Genomic DNA, 19,165 nt, shown 5'->3' with positions numbered 1-19,165 from the left:
TGTGTGTGTGTGTGTGTGTGTGTGTGTGTGTGTGTGTGTGTGTGTGTGTGTGTGTGTGTGTGTGTGTGTGTAGACATGTAGTGTATGTGTGTGTGTGTGTGTGTGTGTGTGTGTGTGTGTGTGTGTGTGTGTGTGCGTGCGCGTGTGTATGTGTGTGGGGACACGTATTATCTTCATCCATTGCAAACGAGGCCACGTCCATCTTACTGTGCACTAATAATTTTGATCGGACTTCCCGACCAGCTCGAAAGGAACATGATCAGTACAATCCGACTATCTGAAGAGTGTTTAAACTGCACAGCGTGAGAAAGGGAGACAAATTGGTTCATCAAGCCATCCCATTACTTGAGTAATTGATATTTTTAAACTGAAGTGACTTAAAAAAACTGGATCAACTCACCGTTTTCGGAACTGTCTGATATGAGGTGAAGTTGCTCGTCGCGTTCCTGCTTGGGATTTCATGGGGAAATGTCATCCCTAGCACTGCCACCCCCATCAACTGCCGGAGTGCTGTCTGAATGAATCGAGCTAGAAAGCACATGTACGCCAGTCGCCAGCGGCAAGACGTATACTTCGAATAGAAGGATTCCTTCTGTGGGGCCAAGGCTTGGCGTGGCGTACTGGAAAAAGAACTTACGTCTTTTTGATCCTGGGACCGATTCTTGAAAATGGAACCACGACGTGACTTGTCACTCTTGCGCTTTTTATAGATATGTCCCAAGTTATTTCTGGGTGTGTTGTATACTTCAAGGTCACTGATATCAGGGAGACTTTTTCTCCTTGTGCTTTCTTTTCTGTCATTGAAATAGAACGAATTTAAATTCACTGTACTATGGAGAGTGTCTACATCTAAAACAATCAGCGATTTCAAATTGTCAGGCTCTTTGTTCTCATTTCCATTGAACTCCTTCAGGATGTCATTGATGGCCTCAGCATTTCCAGTATTTGAGTTTCGAGGTTCAGAAGTAGAGAAAGAATCCGGCGAATGATCTTTTTCCTTGCTGTCAATCATTGACTTTTGTGACGAATCGTGTCTCTCCTGAATAGAATTTGAGTGTAGGTTCGGAGAATTAATAGAACAAATAGGATGAGGTACGACGTTTTCACCGCGAGACACCGGGGAACTTTCATGGTATACTCCATCATTTGACGAATTATCATAATCAAAAGATATTTCATCAGTATGAGACTCATTATTTTGGAGATATATTTTGTCAGTTAGAAAATATACTTGGGCAGTTGACGACTCGTTATTTTGAGAAACTGAAGATCTCATGTTTGAGGTACTGGCTGTCGCTGTTCAACAGAGAATAAAAACGAGCACTTATGTTCGTACCGTCTTTTGAATGAAACTGTGGAAACTGTGCTCTGGGTCCCCTCTTTCCTGCCTTTGAATGGAGTTGAAAATTTTGACAGGCAATCTCGAGACTCGTCAGAGACTGGAACGAAAGACAACACACTTTGTTAAAATGAAAACTAAGATAAAAGAGAGTACAGTTTCAATTAGATTCAAGGTGTCAACTGAAACGTAAGAGTATTTTTGATAGTCCCGTAAAGTGCCAAAAGAGTAGCTTGACTATAGGTACGGAAAAATCTAAAATAATCAATGCAATGACATTGAGGATTGACAAACTAAAATTTGGGGTGCTCCGTATAACTAAAAAGCCTTGTGAAATTATGCGTCCTTTTAAAATGATTAAGATAAATTGTGCCAAAGCAGACCAGCTAAAATTTATGGAATGCTTTTCATTCGCCATAATGAATAAAATAAATCTACCGATAACATATTGTATTTCGATGAAGTAGATATTTCAACATAACCGGAAAGCCCCATGTTATAGAGTTAAATACGTGAACACATAAGAGTACGTTTGGAAATGTGAATTTTTTCCAAAGAAAAACAAAAACAACAAACCAACAACCAGGGTGATCGTTCGCCACTGGGAAGCAGGATCATGAGGCCTATACGGTAACAATTTTCGTTTAATGACATAACATGTTGTAATAAACAAAAAATTCAGTCGGAGCGAGGCCTGTAATGTTATGTTTCAGATTTCTTGTATCGTGAAAGCTGTTGGATTTTTAAAAAGCGGGATATCCTATTAAAATATTCTGAGCCACTTGAGATGAAGGCCCCTTTGACGTGTCTGCTGACAAGACCAGAAGCTGTTGAACAGATGGTCGTAATAGAACTTGACTAATGAAAAACGCTTTTATCTATCACGGAGTGAGAGTTTCTCCCCGCCCTCCGTCATAGTTTCCTGACACTTTGATGCTCTGACACGGGATCTACAACTCCGGCATCGAAACAACCCAGCCCCTTTCACATTTATTGCAGCATTGAACTAAATAAACCAAGCAAATCCCCTTGTCATTACAGGATACGTTGAAGTATGCCCACTCCCCACGCATCAATGCTAGAAAAGATTAAGAAGTTTGTACAAATAATGATTTCAAAGACCCGTACGGAGAACCCATTTAATGGAGAAGCCGAGAAATCAGAAGTGGTTTTACAAGTGCCTTGTCGCTCAGGTGTAGAAAACGAAACCAGAGATTGAAAATTTTGCTCTGAATAGAAGCAAGCCTTTCATTGAGAAATGCGCTGAGGACTAACTTAAGATCGGCAGACAACGGCACGCGACGGAAAACTTGCGTTACAAGAAGCCCCCAAAACCCCCAGACTTTATTATGGAATAATGTTGTCAGTTAGGATTTAAATGAGGGGAATTTTAAATATTCCTGGATTACGGTTTCAGCCTTGATCCTAACGGCAAAAACGAGAAAAAGCTTCGAATCCGAATCCCTTCTTAGTCTGGGTTAACCTGGGCAGGAAGGTGTCGAAGCCCGTCTCCCTTATAATCTGAATTGTATCGGTGGATGCATAATCACATGCATTGAAGAAGAAAAATCCGAACGGAGCCGGAATTATTCTCTCCTTCAGCCACAAATATGTGCTACCCTGTCAAGTGGCTTGTTAAGGGAACCAACAGCTTCATATCTCCGAAGTGTCTTTTGTGATGTTGAAAATTCTATTTATCAAGTAGCCAATTTAATTGTTTGAGTAGAGATAAGAACATCAATATAACAACTGTTATTTAACACATAAGAAGAGCAAAAATGAATGATGAAAAGAAATAACGGAGAAAGACCGAAGAAGTAAGATCTACAAGCAGCTGACCTCCATTCACCCGAGTCGAAAAGAAAGTAAAAATAATAGTACTACAAATTAATCCTTTTCCCATGTACGCAATAGCTTTTCTTCTTTTCTTAACCTTGCTAGAGCCCAGGGAGTAACTATTATAAGAGCTTCATTTCATAGCGCAGCAGATTTTATATACATGACCGTTTTATTCATACAGAAAGAAAGATCATCCCTTGTTTGACTGGCAGCCGTGTGCGAGTTTTGAAGGTGTTTTCAGCAGATCTGTTTATACAGACAAGAGTAGTTTCAGTTTTTGAGGAGAAATTAATTATAAATTTTGCCCAGACAGCAGTCCGAGGAGGCTACTCTTTTCGATTCTAAAATGTTTTTGATATTCTGGAAAGTTGAGAGTAAACGTCATACTTGATTAAAGCATTTAGCTTGATCAACGTAAATATTATTTTAAACCACAAGCCATAGCAACCCTTCCCCCCTCCCCCCACATAAACAAACCACATACAAACAAAAAACAATGACAACAAAGCAACAACAACAATAAAACAGCAACAACAGCAACAACAGCAACAACAGCAACAACAGCAACAACAGCAACAACAGCACCCCAACAAATAAAAAAACAAACACCCCAACAAAAACAACACAAAAAGCAAATACTCCTCATTGCATGAATGCTTGATCTTTTTAAAAACAGATACGAGCATTCAATAGGACATACATAATATGATAACAATATGGCTTTACGACTTGTCAATCAATCTGCACTGAGAGACGTTGAGTCACTTTGAACTACAAAACTGAACAGATTTTATACGTCCTGATTTCACGCTAATTTCAGCAAAAGCTTTTTGATCGCATTAATGTATAGCATTAACGGCCTTATCAAACGGCGGTTAACTAGATTTCCAGTCAAAGACTTCTTGTTATTGCCATATTATTTATTTTTGTTATTAGTTTACTAGTTGTTGTTGTTTTTTTGGGGGGGAAGGGGGTGTTGTTTTGGCTTTATTTCATTTATAGCATAACTAACCGAGCACCCGGCTTTGCTCGGGGTCGACGCCTTGGTGTCACTGCTCCTATTGGTCTACGCCGCGGAGGCTTTTTACATCTACATTGCTGTCTAATCTTTCACAGTCACACCTGTCTTCTAGATCTAATATTGCTTTGGATTAGGTCTGCCTTGATTGACTCCTCTCTTGATCTACATTGCTTTAGTGTATTGCTGTCCAGCCCTTCAAAATCACAAAATACGGGTTTCGCCTTACACCATCACAAAAAGCACTAAGACAATAATAATCCACGAAAGGGCTGCTACACTGTAAAAGGAACTCGCCGACGTCTTCAAAATCACAGAGGCAGTGTCTATAGCTTGTTCACTTTCCTCTGACAGCGTTAAAAGATCTAGCTCATTGACAAGTTTACGTATGCCCACGAAACTTTACAAGGCATTTCTACAGGCAAGCGACCAAACAAAAATATTTTTAAAAAAAATCTTGACCCAGTAATAAAAAAGTTTTTCTCTTTGGACCCTGTATTAAAAACAACTCTTTGGATGCATACACAGGATCACGTCTCCACGTAAGTGAGTCTCGAAATATTACCCACCCCGTCTTTTGTTTGAATCGTGTTTCTAAGGCGCACGTTAAAGAGCAGTAATGAACAGATTTGTTTCGTTTCTCAGTGGAATAATCACAAAGGCCAAAGAAGTACTGGAACTTTTTGTCAAATATATTTTTCTAGATTCAGGAAATGAATAAATAAAAAATCGGGCTCTGTCATCTATCTTTTTTTCAGGTACTTGCCAACTTTCAACTCTGTAGTTGTCGTAGTTTTATGGGAAAAGTGACACATGTGTTTCCAAGTTGCCAAATAGATTTACGTACAGACATTGGTGCTAATTATAATATTATATAATATAGTTTGAAAAGCGCACAGAGCGTGTTGTTATTAAAAGGGAGGATTTGCGCTATACAAATACTATTTTTCATTTGACTATAAGAAATAATTATGCAAAGCTCTTATTATCTTTATGCATAGAAATAGTTGACATAATGTAGCTAAATGATACCCGATTTTTCGGATTTTACAAAGACATAAATCGCCTCTCAATAAAAGTCTTTTTTTAGGAGGTGGGCTGGCATCATGTGTACTTGTGAACTGTTGTGTATATTCTAAATGTATTTGAGATGAAAAACAAAACCCATTAAACATAAACTAAAATACACTGAAAAATGTCGAAAACTCATTTTGAAATCATTAGCGTCTACTTGGCAAATTCGTTTTTTAAATTCTCCTCCGAAGATCTCCTTTAACCCGTGTCTGTGGTCTAATGTTCCAGCTCATCGTCTTACGTAAAAAAGGTGCGAGGTTTTTTTTTTCTCGCGTCGATGATATCTTGTTGTGTGCGGTTAGAAAAACCCCCCCAACTAAACTGGGGTGAATGTGTCGAGCCGGGTCTGACAATGCTGTTAATTGTGCCAGTGAGGGGGAAGACAGAATATAGAACAACGTAGAACAATTAATTGTTAGTGTTATCAACGATTATCAGTTTGTGTGAAGCATTATCACAAAAAATATATATTGTAATGGGAATGGGTAACCTTCGGAAAAAAACATGATTACTTGAACTATTTCTACTGTAAAAGCGTATGCCTTTTCCGGTCACCCTCCTTGTGAAAGAATAGCGAAAATACAGTTGAACCTGCTCTTACGGCCACTTGCATAAGACAATCACCTGTCTAATTGGCTCGTTCCCATTTTCAGATTTGCGTATCTTTTACATCTTTATGTCACTGTGTGAGACAGCTACCTGTCTAATACGGTCACTTTTCTCCTCGGCCTTGGATGGTCGTCTTAGACAGTTTCGACTCTATGTTAGAAGCCAGTGAGAGAGTAATATGTTATTGTCGGTCATGTGGAGGCTATACGCGTGGTGCTAATTTTGTTGTTGTTGTTGTTGAGTGTTTTTCTAGTGTTTTACGGCTCTCGCAACTGCATAGGGTCACGGGAGTGCGCGGGACACATTAAACCTCAATTGGTAAGAAATTTAGAATTTTGCCTGGACGGCAGCCGAAGCCTGCTCTCATCGATTTTAGACCACCAAGGGATCTTTAAGATGCGCAACTTGCACGCTGGACTTCTGCGAATTTTCGCACTTGTCCGAGAAGGCCAGATGTACATCTTTCCGGGGTGTGGCTGAAAGACAGCTGTAAGAAGAAGCCAAGGAGTAGCAGTAGAAAGGCTGCAGAAAGTCAGGAGCCTTTGGAGGGGGCAAAGGAGGTGAGAGGGTGGGGGCAGGAAGTGGAGACTAAAGCAAACGACAGAACATTGCTAGAGAGTAGGAAAGGAGGTGAAAGGAGACAATTTTAGAGAAGATAATTTTCCGTCGCTACCCAGATTCGAACCCGGAATCCATTGAATGAGAGGCGAACACCTTAACTTCTAGGCCACGAGAAGCCTCTGCTAATGTTTTAAACAATTTGGATTCAAAACAAGAGTTCAAATAATTATGTATAAGAGTATCACGCATTAGCATATTTTTTCTTCGTTTTCAACGGCATAAAGTCTTATTCTGTTAGAAAAAGAACGCTATCAGACTATAATGCGGTCAAACATTCACGCAACTTATCCTCAAATATCTTTATCACGGATGAATCCTTGTCACCCACTTTGCAAAGCAGTTTGTATCATTTTGTCATATTTTTCCACAAGAATTGAGACGAGATTGAAAAAACCTTTCTTCGTTAATTTATATAAAATACAACAAATCTACTTCACGAGGAAAATGAAATTGTTCACAGCACTTCCCGCTTCTTACACACATTTTGCATACGCATATGGCTTACTTTACAGCTCATCGATGACCCTTTTTAATGGCAAAGCTAGTTACAAGAAATTAGTTTTTATATCCTGTAATGACAAGGGGATTTGCTTGGCGACATGCAGGCTCCTTCCATTTATTTCTGTCGCGGGTCATCCTTCCTGGCTCGTTCCAAGTGAGCTTCATCTCTCTCATGTCTCTTTCCTCCTCCATGTTTCCCGTGGCCTACCCCTGCCTCGTGCTCCCTGTGGGTTCCACTGCTGTGACTGTCTTGTGATATTTCCGCTGGGTTTTCTGAAGGTGTGTCCCGTCCATCGCCACTTTCTTAGTTCTATTTCTACTTCTATATCCTTTGGTCCTGTCCTTTCACACATCAAAGAGTTAATAACAAGAAATAGCATAATATGTAAGTACATATGTTTACAAGTTAATGATAGTAAAATCTCCTTGAAAATATTGGCGCAAAGAACAAAGGAAGAGCTTGTATGCAAATATCATAGTGAATAAATAACAGCGGAAATGCATCCGTCCCAAATGAACATCAATTGAGCTGGTATCATCTGAGTCTCCATTTCAGTAAATGTGCCGTACAGGTAATTTATTATGAGATAGTTATGAAAACCGTTTCCTTAAGCCGTTGATGTATTGACACTCGCACGATATTTTAAGTCTAATAAAAAAAAAAGCGTGAACTAACTTCTTGAGGTTTTTAAAAACAAATCATGTGCAATGTGCAGTGAATATCACTGAATGCTTTGTAAAACGTTAAAATGAAGTTCCAAAGAGTAAGAAGCAGCAAAGACTACCAACACGAAAACTGTATTTTAAGATCTTTGATTAATTATATCATGTTTTTTTTAAACATTATACATATTGTGCTTGAATTAAGAAGCAATGAATACATGCCGAAAGTACTTTGATGCCTCCCCCACCCCAGACCAAAACAAAACAAAAAAACAAAAAAAGAGGGAAGAAAAACAACAAAAAGGACAAATAAGAAACACATCAATAATAAACAACAGTAACAAACACCCCCCCCCTCCGCCCCAAGTCCTATGTACACTCCCAAGGACACATGGATTTGGAAGGCAGAGGCTCAAATATCAATGACATCGCAATACCCAAAGAAAGATTGGGCTGAGGTGTTTAGGATGTTTAGTGAGAAGGCAGAGGGAAGAAAAAAAAAGACGGGGTGTATTGGTGACCTGAACTATTTTTAGAAATATGTAACACATCTGGGTGCTTGTAAAAACAATTGTGATGTTGTTCAGAAAATAGCAACCATAGTAAGAATTGCGCATACCACAGTTCACCATTCTCTACTATTTGGCATCATAATCTCAACTGATATATTATTAATAACAGTGCCTCTTTTAAGTACAAGTCAAAACAAATACACTAGGTTACAGTATTAAAATTACACAGTAAGCACCATACATGCCTTTACCTTTTGACAGAGGAAACAAGACAAATTACTTTAGGAACGGGAGTGCAATTCCTCTTTCCAGTGTTCAAATGTATGCAATCTTCGAATCTGAATGAACTGGAACGTTAAAAACTTTGCACAGCTGCAGCCTGACATACGTCATGGTTCTGGCCAAAGCGTTCGTTGGCCTCATTCTTATATAGCGACGACTGGAGTGTTTCTAGCGGCACAAATTGTAAAACTTATTTCTTATCAATATAATTCTCTTTATCATATTCCTTCAATATTAGTGTGGTTTGGGTGGGAGAAACTCCCAAAAACAAACAGAAACTTGTTGACAACCGTTAGAACCGTGCTTTACAAATATTTGGACTTTCCGCTGTTCAAATATAGGGTGATAACCCCCCCAAAAACCCCCCAAAACTTTACAAGTTTTTTTTGGTTAATATTTTCCTCGACACTGAAGTTTTGCAGTTCAAATTTGGACACAACATTTGGAAGTCAAAAGAAATTTGTTTGATATTCATTTTAGATAAATCCACAGAATAATTTTGTTCTACACAACGCGTAAAAATAACAACCCATTTTCAGCTATGTCCCCATTTTGGTAACATGACGCACTAGCTCGCATTAGGCCAACCACTAAAAATCCTAACGATTGCGCCAAGTTGCAAGCTGCAGTAGTCTAACAGGCCAACAGAAGTTTGCAGATAGTCTTTCTCAAATTTCCTTTGCCTGCTGAGATCATGGTTAAGATTAGTGAAGAGCAGAAGGCTTTTTGTATTGAACATTTCCTCAACACCAACTCATTTCGTAAGTTTCGCACAAGGCACGGAAATAATGCTAGAGTGCCCTTAAGGCATTCTTTCATGTCAAGGGTGAAAATGGTCTATCAGCTAGGACTTGTAAAGAATCAGAACTAAGAATTCCCAAACACAACGGCCAAAACAATTCAGGTCAAACACACACCGTTCGCACCCTTTTAAACGTCACCAGGGTGCAGAATTAAGTAGATGTACGTAGACAATGTCTGTACCAATGACTTTCCGACATCTCAACGGTCCGCATTCTCAAGGCAAATCTTGATCTACGACTGTCTCTTTTTCTCGTTCGCGAAGTTATCAGAGGATAGCAATGTGTTCATTATTCCTCGATCGTCTTGAAAAGCGTGAAAATTTTTCCTATGACATCTGCTTCCTTTACGAAGCCCATATTCACCTTTCAAGTTATATCAACTCCACAAATGCTGTGTATTTGGGCAACCTCCCCCCACCCCCTATTGTCTCTAGAAACAGTGCATACTGTAAGGTGTACAGTGTGTGTGGCTTTGAGTACTCATGGTTGACTGGATCCTTGTGTTGGCCACCACTGAACATTATGAACGACTCGTTAAAATGTGTCGAGTCCAAAGGAGGACATATAGACCATTGGTTCTCGAAAATCCAGAACTTAAAAAGTATGTTTCTTAACTCTGTAGGAGAAAAGAAATATTGTTTAAAGGTTACACGGATGGAAAGATTAGATTTCATAAATAAAAGGAAAGGAAATAACAAACCAATCATTTTATGACTTTTCTTACAAGATCTTTTAAATTGGTGCATTTTGCATTTATAGGAAGTTTTTATTTTTAAATGATAAAAGCCATTTTAGTTTCTTAAACAAGTTTCTTTTTTGTTAATTTTTATGTCAAACAAATTTCTTTTGAATGAATTATATTTGTTCCAAATTACAACATTTTAGTGCAAATTTTGTGCGAGATATTCAGAAAAAAAGTTATAAAGTTTTTTTGTGGATTACCCTGTAATTGATTTCGAAGAAATTGCAAGGGATCAAAGTTGGAAAAAATTAATTGCACTTAAAGCATGGTTTTATTTTCTTCACAAGCACAAACCTATAAATGAATTAATTAGCAATAGGATACTATCTTCAACATTTCTAAGGGCTCTCTATTTGTCACAAAAAGAAAGATTAGAAAATAAATGAATGGTCTTTAGTTCAAGCAACCAAAGCAAGAAGATTTCATTGTGCGTAACAAAGGCATTTTCTGTTAACGCAACACTTAAAATGTGCTCCCTTAAACTTCAAAACCCAACAAGAAAAGCTTATTCAGCTGCGACACACACTTTACCCATGCGTATTTGGTTTTTATGAAGTCCTTGGAAGACGGAGAGTCAAATCCGACAACGATGCGAATTTTTTTAGTCCGTCGTGAAGTGTTTGATTTAAGCCTTTTTTTTTCAAAGGGTTGATTTGAGAGCACAACATTTGAAATGAGCAATTTAATGAACAGTAGGACATAATAATCCAAAATAAAAATACAAAACATGCCTACATGCGTTCACCGAAATGTCTCCTGAGACGTTTCCTAATGTTATTTTTTCGTACTCAAATTAATTCAGTATAGCATTTGCATTCAAGGCGCTAGCTTTAACAGAATAGAATAGGCGGAAACTTTCTCAGGTTTAGAGTGCACTGAAACAGGGTTGGGTTAAAAGTGTATGGGCGGAGCCCACTGTTGCTATTGAATGGAACTAGTCCGTAGTGAAGCAGCCCACATTCGTTTAGATATCCATACTACAAGAACGTTTTCGCCAAAGCCCCTATTTAAGTTTATACCAACCACACACAGTCAACCCAAAACAGGGCTCAGTGTCTTGAGGTTTTGCGTGGTGTAAATGTGCTTTTTGGTTTGTCGCACTTTGACCTCCCATCTCTCTTCAAGACAAACACATCTCCAATTTTTTGCCACTAGGCGTTCAGGGTGTGAGTCTGAGGTCAAACTTGTAGCCGACAAAGGTTTTCCACCACATAAAGTTTATAGCGTGCGCTACAGGTGAACATGGTGAAAGGAGAGGTCTAACAAAAGTATTTTGCCGCTTCAAACCCACACGACATCTTTGGACAACGTAGCAATAATGATACAAAGGGAATACAAAACATGGGACAATGCTTTCCTCCGATGGGAACTTAGGAACTCTAGTTAGGAGAGGCACACAGTTTAGATGAAAGGTATAACAACGTCCCCAGTTCTAGCTTTACGGCCCATTTCAAAGAGCTGGCCACCAGATACAGTAGTTCGAAGATACGAGAGTAGCCCTTAGTATGGGCCATCAATTTAATCGTTCGCAGTCCGATGCTTCTTTTACTAAGAGTCCTGTCTCTCTTCACGCATGGTTCAAATGGTACATGATGTTCCTGTATGGCCCAGTAAGACCAATAAGGGCCTATCCTTTGGGTTAATATAAGTTGACCCTACCTACAGCAAAGTGCTGGCCGACTTTTAAAAACATTATCTAGTACTAATGTATATCTACGATTTTGGGTCTTCTGTAAAAGCTTACAACCTCGGATGGAGATACGAGTTCTCATCATGTGAAATCAGTATGGAGCCTGACACTGACAGTAATATGTGGGGAGCTGTTTGTGTAATTTCCTGTCAGGAAATATGCTTAGTGCAACTTAGGACAATAGCAATCAGTCCCAAACAATGGACTTCAGTTTATCCGCCAAGCATGTTGTCAAATCATTTTGACTAATGGAAGTATGTGATTTGCAATGCAAGTTCCGCTGAGAACTATCAGGTCCTGTTTTCTCACACACTGAACACGCTTCTGGGTTCCGATTCAGTTTCCACCCCCCCCCAACCTACATTTATATGAAGAGCACCTGGTGTATAAAAAATAGAGGACCATTTAAATCATGGAAGAAAATCGTTCATCTTTGTATCGATTCGAACAAATCTTCGAAGAAATAAAATTCAATTAGGGGGACGTTACATTTGTCTAAATGAAAACCCCCCACACAAACACACACAAAAAGTCAACATGTTCGAAAAATACAGCTATGAAAATTTAACCAAATATTTTAGATCTAGAAAACATATACATTTGGCAATTTCTATTGTTCTATTTCAAATAGTCACTCTTTGTGAATTGAAGAACAAAATTATACAAAATTGATAATGCTAAATAAATTCAGAGCAGGTGGTGGCTATCTAAATCTCCAGGTGTTAACCAATTTTCTCCATACAAGACTCTATTTCTCTACGCCATTGGCAAATTTGAATAACCCCTTGGCCTGTTTCTAGGTCGAATTTTGGACGTCCTGTTCAACACTGAGTTTCAACTGTTTGATTGATTGTGAGTTGTTTCTGTAGATCAAGTCTCTTACAACCATACAAGGGACACTCTTTACGTGTGTGGGGTGGCCCTCCAACCCACTGGAACCAGGACACTTCAGCATAAGACATTCTCCTCCCCAAACTACTCCGAAAAAATTCTCAGCACAGCGAGATCGCCATATGAAGTTCCTTTCGTAGTTCTACCGTCCTTGCCATAACCCAGACTGGGCCAACCACTCCCCAAGTTGAACGCTTTTAAGTAGTAAAATGTTGCGTTTTCCCCTATTCTGGTTGAACAATTTTAAACTTGAAATTTCTCGAACGTGTTGATTGATTTTTTGTTTTTTTCATAGTTACAAAACTGACGTCCTCCTGGCAGAAATCTATTTTTCCGAAGTTATTGCTCTATAAGTGGGTCCTTTTTTAGACACCCTGTATTACAAGACATTTCTTGTAAGCCAGAGCGAGTGGACCTCTCCCGCCCGCGAACAGTGAGATCGTCAGGGCTTGGTGTGTGTATATGTGTGAGTGAGGAGAGGGGTGGGGGTCACACTAGACCACCTACTCTCTTTGCTTCCAATGCATTGAGGATTAGCAGTATTTTTACTGCCATGCCTTCAACTCGTAGGGTTCTCTAACCGTTTGAAATACGGAAAAGTCTTATCTTCTGCCAGACTCTAGTTACTCTTTTTAGTTTTAAGTAAAAAAGTAAGACTCTAGTAATTATTAAAATCTAATTACGGAGCGCTTATTTCTCGAAGTCTAACGCGTTTGAGCCTGTAATTTCAGGTTATACAGAACTAATATTTAACACCACATCTCCTACTACCAAGCTCATCGTTTGCTACATGACATAACGTTTACCAAACGGAAACTTGTAAGGTGCTGTTCGTTTGACCTCATGTACAGATGGCGTTTTACAACACGGCAAGACCACCGTAAATTAGTGCCCTAAGTACCTCGAAAGAAGTAAGTAGGTAAAATATCCCAAGGTGTTCTCATTTCAATCAGTGCTGGGTTCAAATGATTCTTAAACAAAAGTGCAGTCCTGTAAATTAAAAAAAAAGAAGAAAAGAAAAGAATCAAACACAAAATTGCACACGCACCCATGTACACATAAGTACTAATTCATTTCTTCATGAACTAGAATCTATATCAACTTCTGACCAACAGCGTTTGATATTTTAAAAATTCCATTTTTAATTTAAAGGTCAAAATATGATGAAATGTATAACAGCACTGATTTGGTGTGGCTATGTTGCTAATTATTTTTATTTTGTAGTCTTCGAGCTAGATCTACACTCTGAAATGTACAGAGGAGGAAAATTTGACTCAACTTTCGCCCACAGGTAGGAAATGTGAACTTGGACACACATCTCAAAAAATATAATTGCCCTTCTCGGATGTGTTTTGTCATCAATTTTGTTTGCACTGTACACGGTCGATATAACAATAACTTCAAGTTGGTACAATTTTCGGACGATTCGACTATAATTAGGTTAATTCAGGTTAACTATAATGAAACTGTTCTTTGAAATTCTATATTGAACTTCCCTGAGTGGTGCAAAACTCATAAGCTGCTTTTAAATGCAAAAAACCCATCAAAGAACATGTTGTCGACTTTAGAAAAAAAATGCCTCTTAAGCCACTCCAAATTAAAAATGAAAACGTTGAGCGAGTGTCAAATTACAAATACATGTGTACATGGTGTTAACATAGTCAATAAACTTTACTGGCATGTCAACAATTCTCTTCTTCATAAAACAAGTGAACAAAAAATTCTTTAGCTGAGGAAGCTCGTGTATTTTAAAGTTGATTTATCATTGCTGTCCATTTTCTATCATTCAGCCATAGAAAGTATGATCAATTTCAGTATGATAGCATGAACTGGAAACCCAAGACAACAAGGTAAAGTAGATTGAATGATTAATACGGAACACAAGCACCATTTCAACACCTACATTCCCTTCTTTCAATGAATTATACAATACCGCTTGCACTTAGGGATATAAGTTCCATCAAATTAAGATATCACTAAAAAGTAATAGACCTGTGTTTCTAATTTGAAGCAAAGAGAGATACAGAGAGTCATTTTACTATCATTCAATGCTGCAGCCTCCTCCGAAACATAAGAGTAGAATAGGATACGATAGTACAGGATACATCTTTATTGTCCAGATGCTGGCACTTTGGTTTGGTGTTTCACCACACACTCATACACACAGACTCTCTCTCTCTCTCTCTCTCTCTCTCTCTCTCTCTCTCTCTCTCTCTCTCTCTCTCTCTCTCTCTCTCTCTCTCTCTCTCTCTCTCTGTCCTGCATCTTCTCTTCCCTACACTTCTGTACAAAAACAAACAAACAACCAATCAATGAAATGATGAATCAAACAAACAAATAAACAAGCAAACAACAAACAATTCCCCATAACAAAAAACAAAACACGAAGAAATAGAAACAAATCCTCCAAACCCCCTAACTAATCCAACCACCCCTCCAAAAATACAACACCAACCTGAAAACAAATGAACAATAAAGGAATAATTATATACCCCCCCCCGCCAAAGAAAAAAAAAAAAAAAAGAAAAAAGCCCCCCCCCCCAAAAAAAAAAAAATCAAAAAAAAAATCTACCCGATCGACAAAAAAGAGAAGAAAATATAAAAGAGCAAATTAAGCAAGTAAAAAACAACAAACTAACCAATAACCCAAACCCAGCAAATCAACCGAACTATGAGAAGCATAAACAATGGAACGAGCCAATACTTTTATTACTTACGTCCTCCTGAAACTCCTATTGTAGGGCATTGGTACGTCAGGTAATCGACACAGATTATTTTTGACTAAATTTAATTTTCATTCCAGCATCCTTTAGGAAGCAAGCTGTAGTAAGGAATTTATCGTCCTATCCCTTCTTTTAAGGAGATAATATTTTGTTGCATTTTTTTTCCTTTTTCAAAAGATGTGTCTTCAAAAGAACATGCTGCTTCTTTTACTCGTCTTGCGAACTCAATCCGAAAGGGTCACAAAACTTTCATTCATGCAGAAAGATACGCCATTTAAGTTGCAAAAGGGGCGTTTGAGATTTTCTTATGAATAACAGATTTGAAAAAGGATAGATACATAAGTTGAATCTGTTGTTTGCCAAACGCTAAATGTCAAAGGGCTTCACGACGGGGTAAAGAATTTTTCGAAAGGTGCATTTTACTTCTGGATAATTGAAAAAGAGCTTTCTTAATTTTCAAGGAAACATCCGTGAAAAGCTTTTGATTGTTATGTTATGATCATTTTTTGTTCAGATTTCATCGTATTTGCAAGGTTGTGTTCCTGCCGTTTGGAGCAGGATGGGCGATGGGGAGTCCGCTTACACCCAAATTGATACATTATAATTTTGGAGCGACAAATCTGACGGCGTATGCGCTTCAAAGCTGGCCTGACACCAGAGAGCAAAAAACTTCCGACTTCAAGTTGGATTTATTTCAATTTGTCGAAAAACTTTAACACAAATTTTAATGTAAGTTTGCTTCCAAAAGCGCATTTTGTATAGACAAGATAGGCTAGACTGGTGCCTGCGGTGTAACGGTTCTCTCACTTTTTCTGTCGCACACAGAAGACATGATTTCCATTCCCGTATGTAGAGAGAAATTTTATGGAATATCTCGGTTTGTTTGCTGGGATGTTGTAGCCCTTTCAGAAAGATCAGCCCTGACAGGCAACGTCGAGGATGCCCGCCACCTAAATGACTGAAATAGTGTCGATAAGAGCGTATAAAAATCAACAAATAAAAATTAGATAGACCTCTCAGTTTCATTTTGAAGTAAAGAAAGAAACGAATAGAGGGTACATTTCTGTCAAAAGAAGAAGTGGAAGTATCCTCTGATGATGAGGGTTCTAGTTCGCTGTTTCGGGTTTTCATTGAACTCGGGATTTTGTGCTGCATCTTTGAACACTTCGACGAGTACTTCAATTGTGTTAAGCGAGATACTCTTAGACACTTCAAATCAATGCAAGAAAACGTACTTACTTTGCTTTTTTCTTCCGCTTATACCAGTGGGTGTCACTGGGGAGACACAGGCGTCTGTCTGCAGCAAGGCGAGTGGCGTGTAGGACGGACAACCCGTGAGCTCTAAGGGTGTCTGCCACAGAAGCGCAAGAAAAACAAGTAGATAAAGAACTGGAAAAGTTTGAAACATTCTTCCAACTATTTTCTCTTTAAAATCCTGTCAAAATCCATCCAAAATACCCTCCAGTGGCACTTTTCGGTGATAATTCACTTTCATAGAGGAGTTGCAAATGTTATTTACAGCTATGTTGACCCTAACATGATGGCTCAGATGGAGATTGTTTTCCATAATTGTCAATTCAAATACTTCACGACATGGCAGAGTAACTTAAAGAACAAGAACCAGAGCACCGAACTCGAAAACATTCAAAAGTTTTCTTTGTTTAGAGTATCGTGTCTTTCTATGGCTCCACCTCTTTGCTCTCGAGGAAGAGAACTTGAGAATTGACAGTAAAGCGCAAAACATAGAAGAAACCCAATTCAGAACGTAATATAACCTGAAAGCGCACCTAATGCTTCTTGCGAAGTCCCGCCTTCAATTAATGGAAATGTAGAGTGTCCCCGCGACTGCCACATGGTTTCATGCCCACGCGAAATAATCTACAGGCAAACATGTTCACTTACATTTCAAACATACCACCAGCTGTGTTAATGATATATGTGCATTCAACAAAAGTGCAAAAAGAAACAGGTGATATTATTCTTTCAAACGAATGCCACTTAACTGAAACATATTGGATTGCAACAACAACAACAAAAAACAACAATCACTGCATTTCAGGAACGAGTGGTTTTTATCATTTGTATACAAACTCAAATACACGAGGTATTTACAAAAAGATAATGTTGCAGAAGGATCAGTCCGTCTTACGGGTAGCTTCTTGTTTTCATAGAATAGAACTAAGCGTCCCGCTTATTTTATATAAGATGACAAATCTTCGGTGAATGAGACAGAGAACTGGCCGCGGGCGACACGTTTTTTTCCCCAGACAAGTGTAGACACGCAGTCGTTTCCAAACGTACAACGAAACTGAGCAAATAAAAGTCAGATAATATTATGTTTCCAACATCGTAAATATGATGTATAGGCGGGTTGCAATACTTCCTTCTGCTGTGTCATCGACAGGTTCTTCGTCTTCGGCATAAGACACGTCATCTCCATTCCCATCTGGGGTAGCCTTTACACTAAGTTGTGCTGCTCCGTCTCTCTAGTCGGGTGGGGAATCCAACATGGACCTGTTATTGGCACTGACGGTCCGAGTTGAAGGAGCGAGCACACCTTCTCTAAGATCTAGTCTAAGTTGAGTCTATGGAGGTGTTATAGTAACTTCTATTATTCGATGACTGATAATGTTCTTTTAATTAAATTTGTTATCTTCAAGAGGTTGACCCGATGGCCCAAGCAGACTGTTATAGGCTCTGAGGTTAGTTCTTTTTTGTGCTAAATAACTCACACAAATAGCTTGTCTTTGGTCCATATTGCACCTCCATGGGTGCACGGTTCTTCCAGATCTCTTTCGTTCTTTTTAATCATTGCCTTAGATCTATGCCACAATTTTATCTGCTTACATGCATGTCTTTTAATAATATTTCAAGGGGGTTAAAAAGAACCGAGTTACTTCTTCTATTTTCTCAAAAGTAACATAGGAATTCCATAGTTCTTTCGTTGTTCTATTATTATTGTTTTAAATAGCGTTTGCAGTAACCCTGCAATTATTGCTAGGTTCATTTGGTAAGCGCTAACTTTGGATTCACGCATTCTTGTTATCTTGAACAGAAGGTTTGTTTGTACAGAGCTTAGTTATAAACGGTTCTCCGTTTTCATTACTAAATACCAGTTGAAATAACGATGCTCGGAAATTAAGTTAACTGATGAGATAAAGAAAAAATCCCAAAAATTGAAAAGAATTTCAGTGATTGATCTGCATAACTCGCCAATATCGCTGATGTGGTGTTAATCTACTAGACAGACCTCAGACAGTCGATTATGCTTCAAAAAAAACCTTTGCTTTTTGTTTTCCCCGAATCATCAGCATTTCGACAACGAATCTTATCTTATAGTGAACCTAACATTTTTATAATAACTATATTCATTTCCCGTTTACCCGCAAAGTGTAACACTGACCGCATTTCAGAGAAGAAGCTTAAGAAATTGTCCTCATGCCTCTTATTAAGTACCTCCATGTTCGTGTATTTCTGCCGAGAAAACATGTCTCACAGAAATAAGAGAATCTGAAATATCACCAGGAACACCTGTCAAGACATTGTACCATCAAGTTTCTGTGTTCCAACCGAAAAAACCCAGTCTGACAGAAGAAAGAGATTTGAAATCTCCCCCGAGCATGTGCCAAAACATTATACATTTTGTAACTTCATGAACCTGGTGCACTAAGGAAATTAATGGTAACAAAATCCCCCCCCCCCTCTCTCTCTTTGGGGTAAGATTATATTAGCCAGTTTTCCGTGTCGGGGAGACAGACACGTGTCACGCCAAGGATGCACAAGAATTCTGTTCACATCCACCGCTTGTGCAAAGATCTGAGGCCTTCCATAATGTTCAGTTTCATAAACTAGAAAAGT

The 19,165-nt window shown here is 38.6% G+C and overlaps 1 protein-coding gene across 1 annotated transcript in view; it reads right to left on the bottom strand.

Moving 5' to 3' along the window:
- Positions 1-1,432, bottom strand: part of LOC101863973 (uncharacterized transporter slc-17.2) — a gene marked incomplete in the record, with an annotated part of 8,736 nt that extends 7,304 nt beyond the window's left edge. Inside the window, 1 exon segment of the mRNA XM_005095562.3 lies at positions 401-1,432. Coding sequence (XP_005095619.3) covers positions 401-1,276 — 876 coding nt within the window.
- Positions 1,433-19,165: the final 17,733 nt, after the last annotated feature.

Source organism: Aplysia californica, unplaced genomic scaffold (genome assembly GCF_000002075.1).
Source record: "Aplysia californica isolate F4 #8 unplaced genomic scaffold, AplCal3.0 scaffold00107, whole genome shotgun sequence".
Taxonomy (NCBI): domain Eukaryota; kingdom Metazoa; phylum Mollusca; class Gastropoda; order Aplysiida; family Aplysiidae; genus Aplysia; species Aplysia californica.
The sequence above is the reverse complement of the archived record's forward strand: the minus strand, read 5'-3'. Positions and strand labels throughout refer to the sequence as shown.